Source organism: Anastrepha ludens, chromosome 4, assembly GCF_028408465.1.
Source record: "Anastrepha ludens isolate Willacy chromosome 4, idAnaLude1.1, whole genome shotgun sequence".
NCBI classification, from domain to species: Eukaryota; Metazoa; Arthropoda; class Insecta; order Diptera; family Tephritidae; genus Anastrepha; species Anastrepha ludens.
Genome location: NC_071500.1, coordinates 30499824 through 30527337, shown reverse-complemented (window position 1 = coordinate 30527337; position 27514 = coordinate 30499824). Strand labels below are relative to the sequence as shown.

General features: G+C 38.9%; 1 protein-coding gene across 2 annotated transcripts in view; it reads left to right on the top strand.

The window, feature by feature from the left end:
• The first annotated feature begins 581 nt into the window (after window positions 1–581).
• LOC128861451 (fringe glycosyltransferase) overlaps window positions 582–27514 on the top strand; it is a 214572-nt gene continuing 187639 nt past the window's right edge. For both annotated transcript variants that reach the window (XM_054099590.1, XM_054099589.1), the window contains exon 1: window positions 582–1287. In XM_054099590.1, the coding sequence (XP_053955565.1) occupies window positions 1159–1287 (129 nt within the window). In that variant the 5' untranslated portion in view covers window positions 582–1158. The remainder of the gene's footprint in view (window positions 1288–27514) is intronic.

Here is a 27514-nt window from a genome sequence, read left to right as displayed (position 1 = left end):
GAAAATGTTACGTACATACATACATACATGCAAACGAACGAGTACCCAGCAAGAGCGCCTTCTTGGCCACGACCAGCAGTGAGGCGAAATGGGGAGCTGCCCTCTTTGCCTACTCGCCGACTTAATATTCATTTTAACGCGACAGTTGCTGCTCTTATTGGAAAATTGCAGTTGGTTTACTTAGTACGAAAAGTGTGCTGCTGAGATACGAGTCGATTGTGACGAACACATCACGAACGTCTGTGCGAGAGATAGCCACTTGGGAGCACCCTATAGTCAACTCGCTCTGATGCATAGAGCCGGTTCTGTGCTTCCAATTGGAACAACTTGCTCACGCTTGTGCTCACACTTCCAGTGCGACACGATCGTGACGTTGTATTGTTTTATTTGTAGATTTCTGTTTTGTTTTCCTCATTCGTACATTTTTCGCTTTTATGTATTAATGGACAGCAAACGGCCTTAGATACTTTTATGTAGGCGCGTGTGCGTGTGTGGGATTGTTGCATGCACATTTGTTGTTGTATGGTATACCACAAATATAGGGGATATCTGTTGGATACCCAGGCGGTAACAATCAGTCGCGATCAGACCTTGCTACACCACGGTATAGAGTGTACGCATGCGCGCGCATTTTACATTACGTTTTTAGGGAATTTTCGTTATTCGAAGTTGAAAAGAAATGCTTGCTAATTGAATTTGGTGAAGTGCTAACAGAAATGGAAAACTAACTTGTGAGGAAATTGTGTCTACTTGCTTGTGCAGCAGTGTCGCATACATACACACATACGTACATATGTATGTATATGCATTTAAAAAAATCATTTGTATTGAACGGAAAATCGGCGAATTGAAAGCAAACAATTCGAAGCGCACAGCCAACGAGCTAATTATAAGCTAATTTGTGGCTTTAATCAACAAAAAACAAAAAAAAACAACAGCAACAAAGTGATACTAAATATACAAACGTACATTAAAAAAAATATTTACTGTGCAATTTGAATTGATTAATAATAACAAACCAACAAAAGTATACAAATACAAAAACCAACTCACTCATGAAGCTAGCGCAACGCTTCATTGCATTTAGAAGTGTATCGGTTTGGCCGCAACAACAAAAATCAGCAATATTGCTACCTACTAACGTTTTGGGCTAAAATAATGAGTGTAATCCTGCCGTCAATGCCGCACCGTTACAAGCGTCTCCTGCAAGCAATGACACTCGCCGTGGCAATAATTTACACCACACTGGTGCTTTATCAGAGCGCCTACGGATATCCTGATTTACAGGTGGGTAGTGCAAGAGTGCAACTAGCAGATATACAAACATAGATGTATACATAAATACATATACATATATATACACAAAAACATATCTACATCCTTACATACAATCCATTCAATACATTCACACATACAAAAAATTCAAATGCACGTGCAAACCTTAGTTGCCTTAATGCGTGGGCATTCTCAACAGATCCACAGATGCACAGATGCACAGATTCTTAAAGGCAGATGTATTACAAAAGTATGGTGCATGCATGTGTGTGTTTGTGTGTTGTGCATGTACCAGTGAAAAAAAGTGTTTATAGCATTCGGTCGAAAGAAGATGCAGGAGTAGTTAAAATCAGCTGTTCGGCGCACACGCGCATACTATAAATGTGTGTGTATTCGAAAGAAAATTCGAAAATTCGATATGGCAAAAGGAAAAATTTAACCAACTGTCTTAAGAGTGAAAGAGATAGATTACAATTTTATTATTTTATCCTTTGTTATGTTATCCTTTCACTTATACGGAAAAATTTCGAATGTATGAATATGTAGAGGTGATAGTAAATTTTACAGCATTTTCGTTTTCCTTTAATGAAATAGACGTTTTTGTGTTGTAGTGGTTTAGCTATTTGAATAAATGAATCTAAATTAATGCCAGTTACAGAGTGCGGAAATGAAACTATACAACTTTTTGGTTTTCTTTGAAAAATAGGTGTCTTTTCACAACACAAATGTCTTTTCATTGCTACCACGAAAGGTCTGCTTGTAATTGCTAAGTGCGTGGAGCGAGTTTAAAAATTATTACGCACAAATGTAGTCAATATATCAGCCTTTTGATTTATAGTAATATACTTTTTATAAATTACCATTAAGAATTGATAGCAACATTCAACGTTAAAAATGCGCAAGTTGCATACGTTTAAAAAAATGCGCTTATATTTCCTAAATATAAACACCGAAAAGCAACAATATTCTCCTATAAGCAGCCTTTATTTATTGAACATTTGGTTTGAAGCTTTTGCTTACTAAATAATACTTCGTATTTTATTAAAATTATATGACTACAAATGCTGGTATTATATTGCCAAAAAATAAAAAAGTAAATAAAAAAAAATAAAGTAAATAATTGCCGCGTGCACTTCTGTTACGTGTTTGGCCGAGCTGCTCCTCCTATTTGTAATAAGTTGTTGGTAATACTCGTACAGTGCAAAATGAACTGTCAAATCAACGATAATGAGAAAAGAATAATACGAAATAAGAAGAAACCCAGCCAGTCAAAGGTACCAATTTTATATAAAGGGTTTTCCAATAACAGGTGTTATTTTGCCCGCTATTTCAGTAGATGTCACTTTTGAAGCTGTCATTTTTGATATTTGACAAGTAGAAACTACGCCATTAATATAAATGGAACGATACACGCTTAAAAAACGCAATGAAATTATTAAAATTCGCTATAAAAATGGAGAAAATTTGGCAGAGACGGTTCGTCAAACTCGAACATTTTTGGGTCATCGTGAAGCACCTTGTCGGACCGCAATACAGAAATTGGTGAAAAAATTCGAGCTGTTGGGAAAAGTTAGTGATGTGACGAATAAAACCAGTATACGTCGCTCAGCCGATAATATTGATGTTGTAGCCGAAAGTGTTGAAGAAAACCTAGGTTTGCCCATTCCTCGTCATTCTTTGGAATTAAGTATTCCACAAACGTAAAACGATTTGGGTCTTAAGGCTTATAAAATCCAGTTAACACAAGAACTCAAGCCGGCCGATCTTCAACAACGCCGTGCCTTTGTTGATTGGGTCGTTGAAATGCATGAAAATGATCCGAAATTCCATCTAAAATTCATCTTGAGTGATGAGGCCCATTTCCACTTCGGTGGCTTCGTCAACAAGCAAAATTGTCGGATCTGGGGCTCAGAAAATCCAAGAGTTATTGTTGAAAAGCCTCTCTATCCTCAACGTGTGACTGTTTGGTGCGGTTTATGGTCTGACGGAGTCATTGGACCTTATTTTTTCGAAAATGAAGCCGGAGCAACAGTTACGGTGAATGGATTGCGCTATCGAGAGATGATTAACTATTTTTTATGGCCGGAATTGGATGGTATTGACCTGGACAACGTTTATTTTCAACAAGACGGCGCAACGTGCCACACAAGCAACGAAACCATTGATCATTTACGGGAATAACACCTCTTATTGGAAAATCCTTTGCATATTGATTGAGGAATATGATGCTGAGCGTGTTCGTGATCCGAAGGCCACCGGACGTCGGACGTTTTTTTCAGAGATGACGAGCCGCTATTCAAAGAGTTTTTTGAAATATAATTTTTTTATAAATTTTTTTTTCAATAAAATTTATTTATTGTTATTTTTTTAAATATTTTTCCGTTTCGCTGGAAAACCCCAGAAAGTTAAGTTTGATAGACCTTTTGTTGTTTTTGAAATGAGTGAAATTAACCTTTGGCCTACGATAAAACAATATTTTTATAAATAATCCAAAATTTTTAAGTCCAAGGTTTTGTCTGCGGCGCTGTTGGGATAAAAAAAATTTGTATACATAAGTAGTAAAACTTGGGAATAAAATATCGCGTAAAACAATATTTTTATAAATATTTTATTGAAAATTTGGACTAACAAATCGCGCGATTTTCTAGTTAAAGTTTTCGCTTGTGGCGCTTACATATTTTACATAACACATTTTCATAAATATTATGAACTATAAAGCTTTAGTTAAATACTTGCTCGGTTAACAATAAGCAAATACGGTCGTGAAAAAACATAGTTTTTACGCTTTCTTTGTAGACTCAATAGGGACCCTAAGAGGTTGGAACCTACACAGTTAAATGGTGGCTCTTTCTCTTTCTAATGGAGATAATGATTGGTGTCACGCCCCTACACCCACCATACAAATGCATTGTTGCAGTAATTGAAAGTTTAACCCTTTACTTCAACAGCTATTTTATGCTGCAGAGATGTAGAAACGGAAAAGAGTGTAAAATTTACTGCCGCGTCGTAAGTTTAATGTTAAAAATAAAGCACAATTTCTTACCATATCTCAAGCTCTTAAATGTCAGTAGTAAATATGATAATTAATAGGCGCTACTTTTTTCATCTCTGATTTTTATTAAGTAGACAAATGCACAATTTTATACGAGACCGATGGAACAACGCGTTAAAATTATTTAAATTTGTTACGAAAATTTTCGATGCTTAAGAACGAAATAGCGCGAAATTCCTATTTTTTGGTCGAAATAATTATCCGAATGAGTCCACCATTCAAAGGTTGGTGAATTTCAAGAAACTGGTTCTGTTGAGTACCGAAAAATTACTGGCCGACCAAAAACTTGGCGTTCTATTGAGAATATTGTTGGTGTAGCGCAAAATGTTGGTGCACAAACTTCAATATCGATATCTCGACGTTCTCAACAATTAGGCATTCATGAATCGATGTTTGGCAGATTTTACCTACAGACTATTCATAGTCTATAAACATTTAAATGATGTCCTTTTTAATTTTGCATTTGTCAGACATATTTGTTAAGAGTCGTATTTTGAATAAAAGTAGTGAAACGTGAAGGAATCAAAATTTTTAATTTTTTTATTTTAAAACAAAATTTAGGTGCGTCGTTTGGAAACCCTTACAACAAAACATTTTTTTTCAAGTTTCGCCTTACATCTTTCTGCAGTGCAAATCAATGTGAACTTACGCTTTTGCATCGTGCGTAACTTTTGCTAGTAAGCCAGCTTGTTTTGCCGTCGGCGATTTATCGCGACATACTAATATAAAACGAAACAAAAGGTTGTTGACAATGCATTGCGGCAACAAAGCAGCTGACGATTATTGAAATTTGGAAATAACTCTAAAATAGTAGCGTAGAAGAGTATTTTGCAGAAAGAATATTTTTAGCCGTTGGCTTATTACATAGAAAGGTTTATTAGGAAGTTGAGCAACTGAGATGTCACCATCAAACGTGGCATGGAAGTGCACCCAGCAACTTTAGGAATTTTAAAAAGAATTGACATGAGCAGTCATTCTATGAGTCCAAAAAGGTAAATAATGTACGAGGCTTAATTTCGTTGATGTGGTTTGGAAAAATTGTTTTCAATAAAATTAAGTTACAGTAAACATTTTCCGGTATCGCTTACTTCTGGCATTTAAACTGAAATTTGGTATATTAACAGACTTATAGTAGAATCTTATGACAAATATTTCTGTGGTACTTTTTAACCCGCTATTTCCCTCTGTTTGGAGTATTTTAACTATTTCTCGCAAAAAAGATACAAAATACTCATCGATTGTGGAGTAAGAAGATTAAAATGTTGCACCAAAATGTTCTCCGTTATTTTTTTCCTAGAACTTCTGAATTCTTCGTATATCTAAAATGTAAGGATCACATAGCTTCTTACACCAATTTAGCAGAAGAACGTGCAAAAGGGTTAAAAGTGCGACCTCAAGAAACTTTGACTGCCAGAAATAAGGCTGTTCCTGAAGCACGTTCGTGTTCTCAAAGATAATCCACTCTGCTATGGAATGAGCCAGATGTTATCATCTGTACTACAGTCAAGCTTCTATTTGCAAGAGGAAGTGAAAGGATTGCAGAAGCTCCTCACGCTAGACGGAAGAGAACAGTTACTATAACTATGAAGCCGATTGCATTTTAAGCAAGGATTACGTAGACTTTTGTACAAGTGCATCCTTTTTGCGTGTTTCGTCGAGCTCCTCCTCCTATTTGTGGTGTGCGTCTTGATGTTCTATCACAAATGGAGGGACCTACTGTTTCAAGCCGACTCCGAACGGCAGATATGTTTTTTTTATGAGGAGCTTTTTCATGGCAGAAATACACTCGGAGGTTTGCCATTGCCTGCCGAGTGGCGACCGCTATTAGAAAAAACTTTTTCTTTATTTTGTTCTTTCACCTAGACTCGAACCTACTTTCTCTCTGGTAGTCGCGCACGAACCCATTCGGCTACGGCGGTCGCCATAATCAGACATACTTTGCTATTAATCGTCTGAGGAGTCTCGGTGCTCCTCAGATTTCCCGATCGTATGAACTGGCTTAAATAAGAGTTGGACCTTATATCTATGTGGTATGAACCTCTATTGTTACCACAAGTTAAGCCAATCGATTCAAGGTGTGGATCGTCGTTAAAGACAACAGTAACAAAAACAATGTCAAATTACTTAATTTTTTTATACAAAGCCCAAAAAAATATTTAATTTGTACAATTAATGATTTACTTTGTTCCAATAGGTGGGGTCGTCGCAGTTTTTATGTGGTTCAGCTCACAGTAAGCAGCCTCACAGCATCAAACTAGTATTTGAGCATTATGCAATAAAAAAGGCGATGCCACTTACTTAACCTCACTTTTTTGATAGCCCCATTTCGGTAATGTTTATAAATGTATTGAAAATGGAAAAGTTTTCGTCTCATTTTTACCCCTTTTTGAATACTATTTTTGAGATTAAGTATTTATAACATAATTTGCATAACTTTGTTTGTAAAAACAGCTAGAAATTGTACCAAGCAAAAAACTTCAATGAAGGCAGGAGTTTCAATGAATTTCAATGAAATTGCCACAAAATTTCAATGAAGTTCAAAATGAGGATGAATTACAGAATCTGCCCGATAAATTATTTTAAGAATCGCATTTGTATCGTAGCCTCACGCTGTAGTCAATAGGCGCAACTTCCAAGACCTATTGTCGGAGTAAAAACGACACATTGCTTGTCAATATTCACTTGACGGGACGAACACATCTCGAACTTGCTGCCAAACATCTTATTTGTGCTGCAACGGTGAAAGACGCAAAATTCACAAAACTGTTTTAATCTTTATTTGCCACTTAGTCCCGATTTACACACAGAGACATCTGAAAGAGAGACATTGGAAATACTTTTTTAATGTTTCATTAGCAGTCACACGGGCAATTGTTTTCGGAAACATTCGTGGCTTTTGCAGTAATTTTTAGGTTGAACTCTAATTACGACTGCGGCACTGGTGCTGTGAATTGATATGCCGGACAGCCTGAGGGTGATAAAATTTCTGAGAAAACAGTCGATAACCTCTAAGGTAGCCATGAAATGTGGCACATCTCTTAACAAGATGAAAGGGTTATTGCGCCCGATCATTGTGTAATCCAGAGGAATTGTAAAGCCAATAAACTAGCGAGACTCGCTACTAAGCCTCTCAGCGAGAAAATAGAAAATGGCACATGAAGTGGCATACCTCTACAAATTTTGAGAAATTTGTAAGAATAACGAATGAAAGATGTCGTGAGGAACCCACCTGTAGAATCAATGCTAAAAGCACAGAATTCCTGCTGAACCAAAAGAGGCATAGCCGTGTGTGCTACACAGATTTCTACGAGTGTTAGAACGGGGCACTGCCTTATAGGCAGACAAGCCCAGAGGAAAAAGAGAAAAAGAGTTGAAAAAGAGAAAGAGACAATTTAAAAAGTACACTTCGCTTTTAGATAGATCAAATTTGGGATGTAAGCCTGAGTGTGTCCCAAAGTGGACAACCGCTACGACCTCAACTAACCTTTGCTCAAGGGTGCATCTTTCAAAAAGGGTCTACTGAACTTGTCAGAATTACAACAAACACTCAATTGGCTGCGTCTTATTATTATTACATCAAAGTATTTGACGAAAAAAGTCCCATTAATTTGAGTATAACTAGAATTGTATCAATTCCAAATGTACTAACTTAAGATGCTTGCGAAATTTGCAAAAACTTTACAATAGTTAAGGATGCACGAAGTGAGGATTAGGCGAATATGACTGCTGATGGAATTAACCATTTTAATCAAAAAGTGTCGACTTCACTTCGCAGTTCTAATTTTCCATATTTCTCGGTGGTCGGATAAAATAAATATCAAATATGTCCACTTTGCAATTTAGCAAGCAACAACAATTCCAAAGAAAACACAAGCAATTCATTTATTTATTTATATTAATAAAGAATAATGGAATTGCTTATGAACAAAGTAAATCGATTCGCCGCGCTTGGTGGTCATTTGGTAGCGCAGCTGCGCAATGCTCAGGCTAAGCAAACGAACAGATTTGAATTGGGGAATGAAAAAAGTGCAATAAATTCAAACAAACATTGTAATACAAGAACACAGAGGACAAATACCAGCTACTCATATTGCAGTAAATATTTTGTCATTTGACTTTATGAGCGTAATTTCGAGTGCGATCGCCTGCGAACCCACATTTTGCAAAGGCAAATATCGATGCTTGCACAAAGTTATTGTATTGGCATTACTAATATCGGTTGTGTAAAAGTTTATTCCACACGTGTGTATGTATGTATTTGTGTAGGCGAATGGCCCTTTGCATTGGTAATCCAGTAAATATTAAATCGCATTCTGTTTGCGCTTTAACGACTCGGCCTCTTGAACTGCTCGGGTGTTGCAGTAACACTTAATTTTATGCGTATTTATGCAAGCAGCGACACACACCCATACAGCCTAACAATAAGCAGAGGCAGAGACTTGGTAGTCTGAAATAGGTGCATGTGTACTCGTATGCACAGCTGTGTGCAAAATAATAGCAGTGCGACATATTGCAAGGTTTTAGAAATTATTTAATTTTTTATGAATCTTTTTTTAGTTTTGTTTTTATAAAAATTGTGTTCATACTACAGCAAAAACCATATACTTTACAACAAATTTCAAACTTTGTACAAAATTAAAAAAAAATGTCATCAAAATTTTAAACTTCTTTATCCGAATTTTTTAAAAAATTTGAAGGATACTTCTTTATAGTCCATTTGGTATAGTAAAGCCTAAGTTTGAAGAGACGTAAGAATTGCGCTAATTTTTGAACATTTTTTGCCTATCCTGACGTCTGCTTTCTAGTTATCAAGGCGAATCTACATATTAAAGGTGATATTGGTAAATCAGCTGAGTTGTTTTTTTCTTTCGCGGGGTATATGTGGCTGTCAGCTCAGAATGAAACAAGGCGAATTCATTATTTGTTTCCTAGTTTCTCAATACTTTGGTTTGACAATCAAACGTACAGAACAGTGTTGTGGGTCTAGTGCCAACACCTTAAATGAATGCGCCTTGCAAGTTATATAAAAAAGTTCGTTAACAAAAAAAAAGTTGTTAAAAATCAAAGCCAATTTTCAGCCACTTCAAGTTGCTACTTTATTTTCTGAAAATTGAATGGACATACCCAGAATTATTGTAAAAATTCTAACTACGAGTAAAAAATTTGAAATTTGTTGAATATTTAAAACTTTGTATACAATTTGAAACTTTGAGTGATCTAATTTTTCGTTTATAAAAATATATTATTGGTGCGTACACCCTTTTTGGGTGTTTGGCCGAGCTCCTCCCCATATTTGCCCTAATCTTGTCCCACAAATGGAAGGACCTACAGTTTTAAGCCGACTCCGCACGGCAAAGGGTGTTTTATGAGGAAATTTTTCATGACAGAACTGCCGATCGGCGACCGCTATTAGAAAAAAACTTGTTCTATTATTTTGGTGTTTCATGGAGATTCGAACTTACGAAATTAAAAAATAAATGAATAGTCAAAACTTTGCAATATGTCGCGCTGCTATTATTGTCCACTCAGGTGTATGCAGGTATAGAAGGTGATTGAAAGTCTCAAAACTATTCCTCCATTTCTATGCTAAATTGTGTGGGCGTACTTTTAATCCTTGATCATGCATACATAAATACATACACACACACATCCACACATATATCTGTTGATTGTCACGACTGGCGCACAGACCGAGCAACCAGGCAGCCGGCAAGCTTGCTTCGGCAGCGGACCAGCAGTTCGTCCAATTAATTGCTATCGTACGCAGCGCTATCCCCAACTATGTATCAGCAACAATTGTGTTTTTTTTTGGACTTTCAAAATAGCGAACAAACGATGGCGGCAAATGTGTTGGCAACATTGCCACCGACTCCGCCATTGCCACTGCGTCACATTCACATTCGCTGCCATATGCAACAAATTGCCAGAAAAGTTCGCTCCTTGTCGCATAAATTTGCATAAATTCAACAGGAATATGGCTGAATACGCCAGCGTGCACTACCTCACCAGCTCATGAAGGGTGGCTACATTCTTCGCTAGTCGACGGTGCATTCGCCAGTTAGCGTTGCTGGTCTGGTCACCGGCTGCGATTAAGAATTAAAATTGCAAATTTCTTTCGAATGTGACTGGGCCGTCGAGAAACAAGTGTTTCCGTGGCGGCGGCAATGTCGTCATCGCAATACCGGGTGATTTTGAGCGCTATTTGAGCACGCATTACATGCCACTTGGCCATAAACAATAGCACAGCCAGTGGCTGGCTGGTCGTCAGTTAGCTGAACCACCATCATCTTGTGTCGTTCACCTACTCCGTGGACGAGTTGATCATTTAAATTTGTGCGATTTTTTGGTTTTGTTTTATCAACGGTTCTGTCGCATTGCAGTAGCCTCATTGTCGCTTGCCATTTCTCGGCTGCAGGTTGTCGACTGGTGTCCAAGCGTGTGGACTCGACTATGAGGTGCTTAGCGTGCATGTTCGTGACTGCAATTGACGCCCTCACACCTTGTACATTCATACACATGTATACACACATACATATGTGGATTCTTTTGCCGAAAATGTGTTGTATTACAAAGGAATATGGGAATTTTTTATTGACTTGAGCAAAGATGGGCTGATTCCATTTCTTGGTACAATTAAAGCTTGAAGCGAATCGATTTTGTATTCGAATGCTGCTGAAGATAGATGTGTGCGATAGAGCGAACTAGATAAGTGCGGCATAGTGCCTGTATTTGTATGTGTGAAATGTTGTGTGATGACGAAATGGTACACATAAACCTGTGCTTACTGTAATAGCTACGTGACATAAGTTTACTATTTTTTTATATTTTTATAAAAATGTAGGTAGTTTGTAAAAATTTTAAAAACATTCAACAAATTTTACCAAAAGTTCAAACTTTTTTGTCAGAACTTTTAGAAATGTTCTAAGTAAAGGGTTTTCCAATAAGAGGTGTTATTTTGATTTTCAAAGAAATATACTATTTTTTAATATTTTTTTATTTCATTATAAAAAGGAAAATATGCCGTTAATAGTGGAGAATAACATAAGGCAAATGCCACGACGACCACGCTTACATGGCAATATCCTTTTCATGAAATTTTCCATAACCGAATTGCAAAGAGGCTGCCCTATGTCCTCGATGGCCTCACGAATTCCATCTTTGAGGTCTTGAATCAACCCTGGGCTGTTGGCGTAGACCTTCTCTTTCAAAGAAAAAAGTAACGAGGTGTTAAATCACAAGATCTCGGTGGCGAATTGTGATCACCTCTTCCAGAGATAACATGGTCCCGAAACTTTTCCCGTAAAATATCAATGGTTTCGTTCCTTGTGTGGCACCTAGCGCCGTCTTGTTGAAAATAAACGTTGTCCAGATCAATACCATCCAATTCCGGCCGTAAAAAATCGATAATCATCTGTCGATAGCGCAATCCATTCACCTGTAATACCTTTTATTGAAAAACCCTTTATTCCTGAGTATACAGCTTAAACCTCATTAAATTTTGGTATAATAATGTGCCAGTTTAAAATGGCTGAAAGTTCGCGTTGATTTTTGATAATTTTTTTTTTGTAGACGATGTTATGCATTTTCAATCTGTTTAATTTGTTAGGAAAAAGTAAGCGCGAATGAGTGAGGCAGTGAGCTGGGCGTTAGCAGTAGCTCCTTCTTTTGTGAACACCGTCAAAATGTGTGCCACTTTCTCTTTGACCAATTCAAGCAACTCAAATATTGCGCATTATAATGCGGAATTTGGAAGTCACATGGCAAGGTACGGTGAATAAGATGGTTGGTCTAATATTGGGTTGCTGTATTTGGCCAGGAATGATTTCGTAAAAAAATTTGCGTCACACTGTCGTGACGTAAATGAACTTATATATATGTAATAATGCGATTAGTGAGAGAACTAAGAGGAGGGTGCCGAAATTACCGCCGATAGTAATCAAGTAGGAAAAGTTAGGTTAGGTTAATGTAAGAAAGTCAGATAAAAGAAAAGAGAATACAAATTTCAGTTAGAGACAAGTAGCGGTAGCGCGAAATGGGAACCTCCTGTAGTTTTTCCCGCGTACTTTGCTGGAAATCTCTTGACAAACAATGTTGAGTGAGCCAGCACATTTTTTTGGTAGTTAGCTGAAGAATTATCGTTCCACAAATCAGGTATTTCTTTCTTTATCTCTCACACAGCAAGAACTTGAAGGTAGTGATTTTGTCCAATAAATTTGCTTTTAAAATCCTATTAAAAGGGGATAAGTCCATGAATTTGAAAAAATAAAAAGAATATTTAATGCATTGAGTTTTGATGCCAACATTCGAGCCAAGTTTCGTCACATATGTTTCTTTTTAATGGTTTTCAACGCCATCCGTGGGATTATTTTTGCTAAGTCCTTTGCTGTTCAGACATGGGAGTTTAGGTGCCATACACTTATATTTATCTGACGAAGAAACAACAGCTCCACGTCGAACGTAGGCAGGAGCGAGCGCTGCAGTGTTTAAAAGAGAAGGTTTCCCACCAAAAGCTGGAGGTTGCTGTTGTTCGTCGCGTGCTTACTTCTTCTATAGTAACGCCAGTTGCGTTTTGCAACCGAAATAAGTTAATGCGAATACTGGTAATTGCACAGAATTTAGCTGTCTCTGATGAACGTCTTTGAACGCCCGCCATTTTTTTTTCAAATTTTATTTATTTTAAGAAAAAAAACATTTGCTAAGTTATTGCGATCAATCCTCATTTTAAATTTCCCGTAACTTTTCTATGAGGTTATTTCTCTTTTCTAAAGTTTAGTTTCACAATTCATACCTTAAGGCCCTCGCCTCATTTGACATGGTGCTTTTGGGTGGTTCTTTAAGAGCGTGTAAAACAGAAACGAAATACAATTTTTTAGTTTTTTTCGAGTATTTTATTTTTTGATTTATTGTTAAAAAACAAAATTTTTTTTTAGTTTTTATGTGGTTCGTTCAAAAAGTTGTGGGTTTTCAAAAAATGACCTTCCAAAAAAAGGTATGTCGCTGGCGACACGCATTCCGGGACTTACATGTGTTTAAAATCAAAAAGACGAAAGGGTTATTGTTCTGTATGAATTTCGTTATCGTGTGGACTACGATTATTCGGACAAAAAATTGTTTAGTATTTTTTTCGGACCTTTAAAAATCAAAAAAGGGGTCAGAAAACGGGGTTTCGTCTTTGAACGTCCGCCATTTTTTTCAATTTTTTGTTTTTTGTAAACATTTGCTACGTTATTGCGACCAATCCTCTTTTGAAATTTCCCATAACTTTTCTATGGAGTTTAAGTCTGAAAATTATATCCCTTACGCCCACTTTATTCCCCTGGGACCACGATTTTAGGACTTTTGCCATATGTGCCGGTTAAGGCTAATCCACTGAGCACCGAAACGAAGACGCAATAAGTCCATTGCTTCACGGGATGTATGGCAAGTAGCGCCGTTCGCCGTCATGTTGTGGAAATCACGGGCTTCAGCATCTAAATTCGTTTACCACGGCGCGATAGGGTTCGCCATTCACTGTTACATTGGCGCCAGCCGTGTCTTTGAAGAAATATGGACCGATGATTCCTCCAGCCCATAGGTTGCACCAAACGGCTGCTGTGGGGGTCGATCTGATGACTTTTCTTGAATGGCTTCGGCCCAAAATATGGCAATTTTGCTTATTGACGTAGCCACTAAACCAACAATGGGTCTCATCGCTGAGCATCATAAGTTGGCCTGAGCGCGCGATGTACACTTTTCGCAGAGCATCGATTTCCGTAATACAACTAACTGCACGACAACTGTAAACGTTGTTGAGGTGTAGGTCTTTCCACGATGAAATGTCATTCAATACAGAAAAAATGATGTATTTAGCCTAACAGCAGTCACGCGTGATCTGTCAAAGAAACCCTATTGGAAAAAGTACCTCTAATCTGATCACCCTTTATGATCTTTAGCAGACTGCAACTATTTTTGCTGGTTACATTTACTTATAAGTGGTTTCTTTTTTTCGAGAACTATGATACGTAAATTCAGCGGCTGCCTACCAAACTCCCGTTAGAGTACGGAGTGAAGCATGAATATTTTTGCGACGATAAAGTCAACCAAATAAAATGGCAGATATTTTGTCGTTTAAGTTTTTTTCAAATAAAATCGGAAAAAGAGAAAGGGCATTTAAATAAAAATTTTGCAAATTAGTGAAATACTTCAGTTTCCAAAACATGCATTAAGAAGCATTTCAAAGGAAAAATATTTGTAAGAGAAAAAATGTCTAAGGTCTTTTTTAGTTGCAATTGCAATTTTAGCTGCAAGGCTTTACATGTTTTCTGCGCGTGTTTCACTGCCTTGCCACTATTTAGAGAATCGCTAATAAAGAAAAAAGTAGTACGTGGAAGGCGTTGAATGAAGTTAGCTAACCTTTCTTTACTTTACTATTTCGAGCATTGAAAAAGTAAGCGGATCAGCCAGTTCATGGTGGTGAAGGGTAGCTTTCAGTTCGTTTTTAATTTGAATTAGGCGGAAACTGCAAGTAATTAGCTGACTTTCGTCACATTTTTATTGCTATTTATTATTTTACTTTTATATTTCGTGAAAGCAAAAGTTGGCGAATTGCAGCCGAGAAACATAACTATATTAGTTTACTGTTATTATAACTTGAAAGTTTGTGCAGATATTAACGCTTGTATAGATGGCGCAAAATTAATCATCAATTATTGTTTTTGAATAACTTTTTTGCTATATAAAAAAATTATTTTGAGTGGTGAAAGCTTTTATTTGATCTTTACGCGCTCCATTGCTTGTCTGTTGGTAACCAGGATGATAGCACACAAGGTTGCGACTTCCGAATTCGCTGCGTCGTCACCCTCCATGAATAAACAAACAAAAGGAGGGGGAATTAGTTGTATGAGAAGAGAAAGACTAGGCGGAAGCAATAGAAACTACCAAACACAAGAAATTATACACACACACACACACATACACTTTCTTGTCCCCGCATATATGTGTATATAATTGGCGCGTACACCCTTTTTGGGTGTTTGGCCGAGCTCCTCGTCCTATTTGGGGCGTGCGTCTTGATGTTGTTCCACAAATGGAGGGACCTACAGTTTTAAGCCGACTCCGAAAGGCAGATATTTTTATGAGGAGCTTTTTCATGGCAGAAATACACTCGGAGGTTTGCCATTGCCTGCTGAGGGGTGACCGCTATTAGAAGAATGGTTTTCTTAATTTTGGTGCTTCACCGAGGTTCGAACCTACGTTCTCTCTGTGAATTCCGCATGGTAGTCACGCTCCAAACCATTCGGCTACGGCAGGCGCCACTGCATAATTCGCATAAAAACGCAATTGCATTTGGTCTGAACATTTGGAGCACTGCAAATTTTTGCTTTCTCAATTTAACATGCGGTACTTCGTTTTCATTAGTTTGTTTAGTTTAAATCTTACAAATCACAATATTGTCAAGGCATTCACTGAATTTTCACAAAATATATTTATTATATTTTTACATAACACCATTGTCACCTCCTTTTGATTGTTTCGTACGTTTATTTTATATTGGAAAGTAGCTTGACGTCAGACTTGTCCAAGCGGCGAAAAATAAAGTAACTGTTTTGGGGAGACGCCACCTTTAGTATTCAATTCGCTCGCCAGCTGTTTGGTTCACAAGTGTCAAATAATACGACGCCATTTGCGAAAATTATGAATCTTCCGAAAGGATGATTAATTTTGCGCCACCTTGTGTCTACCATGTATACCTATGTATATATCAACACATACATACATTTCTATTGCATGTGGCTTAATGTGTTCGCTACCGATTAGAATAGAACGGCTTTGTTTTCGGCTGGCAATTGAATTGATTTTTTTGTGGTAAATCCATCACTCTGAACGCGCACATATACATACATACTCGTACCGATTTTTGTTTGTATTTACAAAATCGATTGGATATGCTTGCGCGGACATTGAGCGATTTATGCTGTTCCAACTGAGTTGCCAGATTCTTGTACTTGATTGGTTTCGCTATAGCCTTAAATTGGTCTGATTAATTACTTTTTAAATACGGGCAATAAATTTGTTTTCCACAACCCCCTGCCTTCGCGAGTGAATGTTTTGCTGTGTACTTGAAATGCGTGAAATGGTCAATAATAAATTAGAATTTATCAAATCAAAAAATTCCTACCAAACAAACTCATAACAAAAAGCGAAAAATGTAATAAATCAAAGCAACCAATGGTCTAAAGTAATTACCTAAGCGTTTACTTCACCTTCTTAGCGCGCCACGATTGTCGTTTGTTCAACCGCTAGGCGTTTGCTGGCGCAGCGGCTGCTGTTTAAATTTCGACGCGCTAATCAAATGGCCAATTAAGTGCATTATTTTTTTATTTTATTTTAATAATCAATAGCTGCACTAACTACAAAATCATTGCCTTTTCGCCTCTCGTTTATTTCCACTACTTTTTCGAAATTCTCGAAGCGTTGTGTGTGTTCGGTGCGCCTGCTACTTCACAACTTCATTCAACAATCACATGCACCGCAATTCATGTATGTATGTATGTATGTTTTACATATGCGCTGCTTGTTGTCCATCTGCGCGCAATGCGATTGCCTGTCGTTCCATATTCTGGCTCATTTTATCAACGATTAGCATCGCTGATAAGTTCTTAGGCAGTGACTTAAGTTGTTCATTCTTCGCCTGCTTAAACAATTTCATTTTTGTGTTATTCGTATGCAGGATTACCTACTTACATAGATTTATTTTTTTATTTTTTATTGTATATAATATATATATCAGCTCTTTATTTGTATTTCGAGTATGCTCAATTAAGTTGGTAAACTGGGCTACCGCAGCGTAGCTGGTGGTCCACATTTTACCGCCGCTTGCACCCTTGAACTCCGTCCAACTCTACTGCTTGCTTCACCAGCCAGTTGAACGCTGCCAAATGCGCGATGGGTCACTCTACGAGTACTTGACGTTTGCCGTCGTCGACGTCGACAATTTCGTTGAGATTTACGTTGTCGTAGAGCGCAGAACACATTATAATATGCACATGACTGGCTGCCTAACAGCCGCGCGAACTCTCCACCAACTCGCTGACTAGCTGACTGTCTGGTTACCTCATTGACTGGGCTCCCGACTGCTCGCGCTCAATTATGCGTTGTCAACAGGATGTCGTATTGTTTCTGTTTTGTCTGTCCAATGTATGCATGTCCGTCCGGGTGGTGATTCGTTTGTTTGTTTGCTCGTCTCTCGGTTTGCATGTCAACTCTGTGCTGCACTTGTTGTTATGTTGGTTAGGCCACTGCGATTCACTGATTACGATTACGTCTCCATTGTATCTTCTTTATTCTCTATTTTACTTTTAATCAATTCAAGCAGTGCCGTATTTGCATATGCATTAAGGTACCTATGCTTAAAAAATATACACACGCAAATGTGTGTCCCATACGGAAGTGGCGCCCTGCCTAGTGAATGGTTGACGTTAAAATCAAAGCTTTTGATTCTCTTTGGGAATTCGCTTTGTTAATTCATACAATCACGAATGGGTCTGTTGCTGAACGAGGACAAAACGAAGTACCTCCTGTCATCAAGCAAATAGTCGGCGCACATGCGTCACTGTTGACAGTTATGATATCGAGGTTGTAGATGACTTCGTTCACCGAGGAACCAGCAATAACACCGATAACAATGCCAGTCTTGAAATCCAGCGGAGAATCTCACTTGCCAACAAGTGCTACTTTTGACTAAGTAAGCAATTTGGTAGTAAAGTCTTCTCTATAAGGTTCTCATCATGCCCGTCCTATCATATGGCACAGAAGCTTGGACGGTGACAACATCCGATGAGGCGTCCCTTGGAGTATTTCAGTGCAAGATTCTGTGGAAGATTTGTGAATCTCTGTACGTTGGTGACGGTGAGTATCGTAGACGATGGATCAATGAGCTGTATGCGCCTTATGACGACATAGACATAGCGCAGTGAATAAAGATCCAGCGGCTACGTTGGCTGGGTCATGTCGTCTGAATTGATACACGCGCTGCGGCTCTGAAAGTATTCGATGCGGTATCAGCTAGTGGTAACAGAGGCAGAAGAAGTATTCAAGGAAGATCTTCTCTACGTTGGAGATATCAGGTGGAGAAGGACTTGGCTTCACTTGGTGTGTCTAATTGGCGCTGCTTAGCACGAGAAAGAAACGACTGGCGCGCTTTGTTAAACTCGGGAAACATCGTTAGCGCGCCAAACAGAAGAAGAAGAAGTTCATACACAGTCATGGCAATCAACTAAAAATTCGATGGTCTTGGGTTCGATTCAAATGGCAGTTATCATGCAGAAAAGGGCCATATTTCATAATGTAAAAATCTAAGAACTTGGAACTAAATTTTATGCATTAGCGGAAAACAATATACAATAAAAAAATCTCACAGCTCGCTGTATGAATAAAGCCACCCGCGCTGAATACCCTGCTATTTAAGTCGAATTACTACTTAGTGACTATTACATTAAATATACCCTGACATATCTTACCTACACCTCTTCCAATGCCGTACGAAACCAATTGCTCGTCAAATCTGGTTTTTGTTAAAAATTGATTTTCTTTGTTTTTCAGCACCTTTCACTCTTAATCGATGCAATTTTTTGCCTCCCCCTGTATACAGTTGTCACGGATTTTGGGTTGACGGACTGACTGGCTGCACGACAAAGTTGTATTTGCAATCAATCAATCTTTCGTAAATTTACCTGACGTTCTGAAATACTCACACATACATACATATACCTATAACTCCTCCTATACATGCATTTGCTTACGGTTTTGGGATTAAGGCACTTTTATATCATAGTTCCTGTAAAATATGCAAAAATATGCAAATAAAAACACAATCGTATATCAATGACATGTGGCAAAGTGATATGTGTAAGTCATGCAAATTCCAATAACGAACGTATGCATGTGTATGTGTATGTGCTGGCTCCGAGTATTACATTTAATCTGACCAATGGTCGAAAATGTCCGTAGGAAACAGAAATTTGAAGCACAGCTTTTTATTGCATTTGTATGTGGATTAAATTAGAGTTGATTGGTGTCTGAATGTATGTATGAGTATAGAATTAAAACGAAAATATCATAAAACATTTGTAATAGACCCCATTGGAAAATATATTATACAATAGTAAAATATTACATGTGAAGGGCGGCTGATGAGTACGCGGCCTAAGGCACTTAATGAAAATTATGGTTTTATAGTTTTTGTTCTGGAATGTTTTTCTACTCAAGTGAAATAAGGGGTGGTTAAGTTTCAAGGACCGGTGTTGATTTTGAATAAAATACAATTTTTTTAGGACATTATTGTCATTTCTCTTTATTATGAAAATATTGGTATGGCTCAATTATGTATGGAACAAAATATCGGCCAAATGGCCGCCGCGGCACACCTCCATCCGATGGTCCAAATCCCCGATGACGCTGAGGCGTAATTGAGGTTCTATGCCGTTAATGTGCCGAACTATCTCATCCTTTACCTCTTGACTTGTTGCTGGCTTATCGACGTACACCTTTTCATTCAAATAACCCCAAAGAAAGAAGTCCAACGGTGTCAAATCACATGATCTTGGCGACCAATTGACATCACCGCGACGTGAGATTATTCGGCGATCAAATTTTTCGCGCAAAAGAGCCATTGTTTCATTAGCTGTGTGACAAGTGGAACCGTTCTATTGAAACCACTTATCGTACACATCCATATCTTCCAATTTGAGCCATAAACAGTTCGTTATCATCTCACGATAGCGAACACTATTCACAGTAACTGCCTGACCGGTCTCATTTTGGAAAAAATACGGCCCAATGTTGCCGTCGGCTCATAAACCGCACCAAACAGTCACTCTTTGTAGGTGCATTGGTTTTTCGGCAATCACTCTTGGATTATCATTTGCCCAAATGCGGCAATTCTGCTCATTGGCGAATCCACTGAGGTGAAAATGTGCCTCATCACTGAAGATGATTTTCTTCACGAAGTGCGCGATATGCATTTTGATTTGAACGCCCGTTTTCATAATAAGCCTGAATAACTTTAGCGCGTTGCTCGATTGTGTATTTATCCATGGTTCAAATTAAGTTAGTCTGAAATTGAGAAGTGTCAAATGGAATGGAGTATGCTAGGGCTATCTTTCCGAGCAGGCAAGATTGGAAAGAGGGGAAAGTCGGCACGGATTTAGGTACCTCTGTTTTCACTGACAAATCCAAGATGGAATCTAGAGTGGGATTGGGGGTTTTCTCTAAATCAGCCAGCATTTCGGTCTCCTTCAAACTGCCGGAAACGAGCAGCGTTTTTCAAGCAGAGGTCTTCGCGATCCTGCAAGCATGCAAAATGCTTCGGAATCGCTGTTGCGAGTGAGACATTAATATTTTTTCCGATAGTTAAGCTGCGATCAAGGCCCTGTCATCGCCGTATTGCAGCCATCTTCTGGTAAACTGCTGTAAGGCGGAAACGTCTCGAACGTGCAGGAAACATTTCCGTTATCTGGGCTCTTGGGCACAGGGATATAGGGCGAAATGAATTTGCCGATGAGCTTGCCAGGAAGGGGTCGACAGAATCGGTTTCAGTTGTCCCCTGCTCAGACATCGGTGTCCCCTTGACCGTTGTTAAAGGTGAACTACACAATTTCTTTCTCAAAAAAGCGCAAGACAGATGGAGGTCTGTCTCATCGTGTGATATTTTAAAAACACTATGGCCTCAATTCGATAGAAACAGAACACTCAAGGTGTTGGGAATCCCCCGCCATTCCATTTCCACACTCATTGTTGTGTTCACTGGTCACTGGGTGATCGGTATTCATGCGGAGAAGCTTGGAATTCCGTACAACCCCTATTGCAGAAGCTGTGGGGATCCTGCAGAGAAAGAGGCTGTTGAGCACTTTCTCTGCAAATTTACGGCTCCGGTGGCTAGGCGCCTGAGATTCCTTAGCGTGCCCTTTGGAGATGACTTGAAGAAATTCTCCAGCCTAGATCTCTTTTCGCTCCTCCACTACATCAACAGCACTGGATGGCTGTAGACGGTGTTCTCTCCTCCCTAAATCCTTTCACAGGTAGTGGTCCACATTATGGTATCAAAACGGACGCATGTAAGTGCTACTTGAAGTGTGCCTGGGGTACTCTTGCCATCTTACCTACCTACCTATACTAAAGCCTGTTGACGTTTTCATAAAAGCATCAATTCTTTTTCTGCCTCTTCTCGCTTTCTGTTATGAATGTTTTTTAATGACACAACAAGAAAAAGCGTTAATGTTCGTTAATCAACCGTTAAAGTGAAACTGCTTTCGAAAGCTCCAATTTCCACATAGACTCGCATATACTTAAATACGAATGTTTAAATTAATTTAATTTATATGTTTATATGCACGCATTTCAATAATCCAAATACCAGTTAGTCGTATGTAAACATGCATCTAACGATGCAACTACGCGGGCTACTGCCTCAAAAACCTAAAAACAAAAACACAAAAAAAAGACTTTCTTTCACTTCGATCGCCCTCTCTCTAATCAGGCACTTGTAGGTATGTAGTTGTTGCTTCCATTCATCGTGCATTTCAGTTCATTACGCTTGGACGCCAACGTACATGATTAAGCCAAAATGCAACATGAAAATTCTGTGTTGCCCAAACACAGGCGGCGGCCAAGCAATTTGCATATCTAAAGAATTCTCCTAACAGCCGCGACAACATTTCTAAATGGTAGCCACCAGCAATGATAAAAAAGAAAACGAAAAGCAAAAAACTAACAACGAACAAACATTTTTAAGACTGTTAATTTTTTGTATTACATACTCGTATTTTGTATTCGGCTGCTCGCATAAAGCCACTTTAACTCCTCGAGCAGCATTGAAACGTTGGCGATGGCCAATGGAAGCAACAAGAAAAAAAAAATGGGTGAATGAAAAAGATGAGGAGTAAAATTGTTAAAGACACTGAATCGAGGTGTGCCAGCGCGCTGAATTGTTTAGATAATTTTTTATCGGCGTTGACGGTGAAATGTGGTGTCGCACCGAGAATACAATACAACTCACTACCAACTGCATGTTTTTTAATACATGCATTTAAGTATGTTCGTGTGTATGTAGGTATGTCCGTGCTGTACTCCTTTCTTGCAAGTACGAGTACAAGTATTTTCCGTTTAGCAGTCACTTGGCGCTGATGAGATATTCGCTTTCATCTACTGCTACGCTTACAAGTAAGTTTGTTGCTGCTTTAGTTTACGTTATTGCTGCTGTGCGCCTTTTGTTGTTGTTTTCTACCATGTTATTGACGTATTGTTTCGTTGGTTAAGTTGGCTTTGTTGGCATTGTATTGCTTTCCTTCCTTCCTTTCCACTCGCCCGATAAGTAATCTTGCTGCCTGCTTGGCTGCCAGGGTTATTTGATTGGGACTAGCCTTGGCCACTCCACGACTAGTAACTCATCTCAGGTTACCTAACTAAAGGCAACCATTGCCGAGGCTTCTACTATTGTTTGTTGTTGCTATTATTGCTTCTGCTGCTGCTATGGTCGCTGTTGGTGGTGTGGCAGCTGCTGTTGCACGTGTGCGGCTTAATTGAGCAGTTTATAGTTGATGGTGATTTTTCCTGCTGCTCCCTTTTGTAAGTTCTCAATTCCAGCACCTTTTTAAGTATTTGTCTCTAGTTTCGTCTTGTTCTCACCTCAGCATAGTCGTTTATTCATCCATACATATTCATATAATAGGTTTAAGTGTGTGGATTGCTTATGTGGCGCTTTGTTAGTTGGTGATCGATTTCTATATCGAACTTAAACGAACTCATCGTTACTCTGCAGTTTGTGTGCCGTCAAAGTTGCAATATAGCATAAGAAGGAAGTGGCTCTGGTAACGGTAAAGAATATAAGTATGTGTGTAGTGATGGAGAGAGGTGCAGTAAAATCTGGTTTGCTTGCACCTTAGAAAATATTAAGTTCAAAGTCACTTAAATCTGTTCAAGGTTTGGAAAATTAATGTTGGCGCATATAAGCGTTTACAGTTGGGATGAAAAACAATGCGACCAACGGTTGAGTTATACGAATAGACATATAAATACTTGTGCTTTTATAGGCAAATTTCTATTTATAGCAAAGGTCTCAAATCTGTATAGGTTCTACTTATTGTCCTTTATAGTTTGGAGCTTCAGTTGCCGAAGTTTATCGAAATTGAGAAATAGCCAATTTTAATTACATAGTTGGTTCTTTAGGACTTTCTGTAAAACAGAACAACCTTTGTTTTATAATAATTAATATGGAGTGCTTTTATAAGAGCTTGAGAACTTAAAATGATAATGCAACACAAAATTGCCAGGTTGTTCGATCTCCTTTGCGATTCTATAAGATAAGTCTTTGCTACTTGCCAATTTTATTTCTTTGTTATTTGGTTCACTCTTCATATGCACGTATGTGAAGTTTCATTTCAATCTGTCAATTCATTCTTTGGTTAAAAGCCTTTTAGTACTGGCCTCTACGAAAGAAAAAATCAAGTATCGTGCGGTGATAAAATTTTTATTTTTGGAAGGTTTAAAAAGTGCGAAAATTTATGAACGAATGTCGAAAGTGAATAAGGACTTTTCGCCAATAGTCCAATAGAAAGATGGGTTGCCTTGAAGACGCTCCACGTCAAGAACGTCCAACACCGGCAACAGCACCAGTAATCGTGGAAAACTACAGGAAATCGTAGAGGAAAATCGTCAAGTGACTGAAAGGGTTTTAGTAAGAGCGCTAGGCATCTCATTCGGCAGTGTGAGCAATATTTTGACTGAAGTACTATACTGGGTTTCAAAAAGCTATGTGTACAATGGGCGCCGCATTCGCTAACAGTGGAACAAAAACACATTCAAATGCGACTTTTTCAGCAACATTTAGGGCGTTTTTGAAAGGATAAAGTGGATTTTGGGCGTCGATTCATCACTATGAATAATATTTGGATCTCTGACCATGTTCTTTAATCAGAACAAGTGGCTAAAAAGTGGTTCTACGAGTTCGTATCCAGAAATCGGCCAAAAAAGTGTTAGCATCAGTTTTTAGGATTGCGAAAGGAATTTTGTTAGTGGATTATTTGAAAATTGGTAAAACAAAAGTTTCTGAGACTAACTGAAGGGAAAAATTTCTAAAAACGTAGCCTGTTTGCAAACAAAAAAAAAAAAATTATTTTTATCAGAGCAATGCACCGAGTCTCGAGAGCATTTTGACAATGTCTAAAATTCATGAATTAAAGTTCGAATTGTTGGAGCATCCACTCTATTCAACAGACTTGGCCAAAGTTTTGGTGTTACTTGAGACCTCTCTTGGCCAAAAGCATTCATTAGCTTGGAGGAGAGGCATACAAACTGGGAAGGGCGCAAAGGACTACATGGATTGGCATCACCGGAGCATGAGGAACTTGTCCGAGTGCTGCGCTTAGAGTCGTTTTGCACTTATTTTCCATCAACTTTCACGTTACTTCCATCGATGCTCAAAAAGCACTCAGGTTAAAGGAGGATGCCTTCTGAAGGCAATCTCTCAAGGGTAGCATTTTTTGGACAGTTAACACCGTATTTCTCTGAACGTCGTACAGATCTCCCTAACTACAAACTGGATTGGAGTATCGTGCCAGGCCAATATTTCCAAAAAGGCTAGATTGGAATGAGGAAAGCATCTGTATTGATGCTGGTACCTCTGTCTTCACTGACGGGTTGAAGAGGGAATCGGGAGTCAGAGCAGGGGGTTTCTCTAAATTATACTGCAGGCATGAAGAATGCTTAGGGATCAACAGTTTTTTCGATAGTCAAGCTACGATTACTGCTCTGACGATGCCATTGTGCCGATCCAAATTGGTCAACTCCTGTAAGCAGGAGATCAAATCTTTAGGATGTGTAGGTAACATTTCTTTGATCTGGGTTCCAAGACATAGGACTATTGTGCTTGCCAGGAAGAGGTCGACTGAGTTGGTATCAAAGGTCTTCCACCGCCATTGGCATCCCCCTGACTGGTGTTAGAAGCAAATTTCACAACTTATTTCTCAGGAAAGCACAGATCAGCTGAAGCTCCATTTACTCATATGGTGTTTCGAAAATCTTATATATATGGCTTGTTTTAGAATATACGCAGATAGTCTTGTGAACTCTACGCCCATCTACATGTGGTACAAAAGACGCATTTCCAGCTGTGCCGCTACGGTATTGGACCATCGGCAATCACGCAGAAAACCTGGGTCTACCATTTAATTCCTATTGCAGAAGCTGTGGGGACTTTTCAGAGAAGGAGACAATTGAGCATTTTCGCTGTAAATGTCCGGGATTGGCAGCCAAACCATTAAAGTCACTGTTTTTTTGTGATGGTTGAGGTGGGTTTAAAATGCCTTCGCACTTACAGGGACCGTCGTCAACCGCGTCGAATGGTGTAGCCACTAAAACAATCCCTCCTCCTCTTCTGGGGAGACTCCCTTCCCGGAACTACCTTGCATTACTTCGGGAAGGTCCAGAACGGTGTCCATTAAATGGACCAATGCTATTCACCCACGTCTGGGACCACCATATTTGTAGCCAGCTTCATGCTTCAGGCTCGTCTTCTAGTGTCTCGGTGCGGTCATACCAGTGGTAGGTGTGGCATGCTCTCAGGTTCCTCTCACATGGGCGTATGTATGTTATACGCTATCGAGGTTTCTTTTGCATCTGTAGCCAAGAAGATGTTGCGGTAATATTATACCGTCTTTTACCGTCGTGAGCACATGACTTGTCGTCAGTTCGTAGGCAGTCCACCTCCTATCGAGTTGCAGGTGCAGCATTATCCTGTTTGCAAAACTTTTAACTGCGTTCCAATAGTGATATGATGCACACATGTTATTGATTAAGCTGTCTGGGCTCAGCTGTTCGCCCAAGACATCTCAAGCAAGTCGCTGGGTGCTCCTCTCTTACATAGCCTGTGGCAGTGCGCCACCCTAAATCCCATCAACCTTCACCGTCACATCAACAGCTTTGGCTAGCTGTAGATATCTGCCAGCTGGAGGTCTCAAAACGGTATCAAATCGGCGCTTTAGTACAACTTAGGGAGTCCCAGTCTGGTACTTTAATCATTTCACGTACCGCCCTATATGAAAGAAGTCTTCGCCAACCACACAGAGGAAATTTTTCGGATTTAGTTGTTGCAAAATAATGATTATCCTGGGATATCGGCATTGCAATAATGGGATCCGGTTTCGTAAAAAATCAACATCCCTAGTATGTACATGCATACATATATGCATTCACTTTTCTATACACATCCATAAATAGTTGAACGGTGATTGCAGTGGTGTGCACATTCACTGCAGACTCTGCGCATTTTAGTTCTCTGCATTTTAGTTAGAAACTGGATTAGTTTCATGGTTCGAGTTCATTAAATACAGCCTGTCATAATTGTTGCAGTTGCTATAACCACATATGCTAATATATGGGTATGTTTATACGAGCATCAGCAGACCCATACACTTCCACATGTACTCGTATGTGCACCTCTTAGCGATTTTACCAGCAAACGGAGTGTGTAATTTATTCTATGAAAAATCAAGTCAACGCGTACATTTCTTTCACCCAACGTCGTAGTTGAGAAACTAAGTATGTAAGCTGTAAACTGTTGTGCGGACTGGTAGCAAAGTATAGGGTGTGTATGTTTGGATGTAAATTGCCATAGTAGTTAAAGAGTGTACGAAAGTAGATTTTAGCTGTTTATGCGGGCTAGAAACATCACAGCAAGTGCACAAATCTGACACAACACGAATCATTTTACCTTTCTGGCACATCAGCAGCAACGTCGAACCGTCGCACAGCTAACACTGCTAACACAGGCACAGGGACAGCAAGCAAAAAGTAAAATAAAAATAAAAGGAAAAATAAAGCAATAAGTGCATCGGCAACAAAATATAAACAATTGCCTGCTTCAACAAAAAGCAACAATAACAAGTGACTTCAGTTGTGTTGGCAGTCGATCGTGTTGCCGCTTCAGCGCTTCAGTTCTTCAGCGCTTCAGCTCTTCAACTCTTGACGCCTGCTGTTGCTGCTCTCGTTCGCTCACACGTTCATGCTTTTCTTTCCAGACTGCATCTTGCACCATTTGCTGGTTTTTGCTCACCACATTACAAGTTGCTGCCTGACTGCTCCTTTTGCTGTCTGCTATTTCAACTTGTAGTCTGCACCATTAACTGCAACCAAAAGTCTTCCTGACTCGATTTA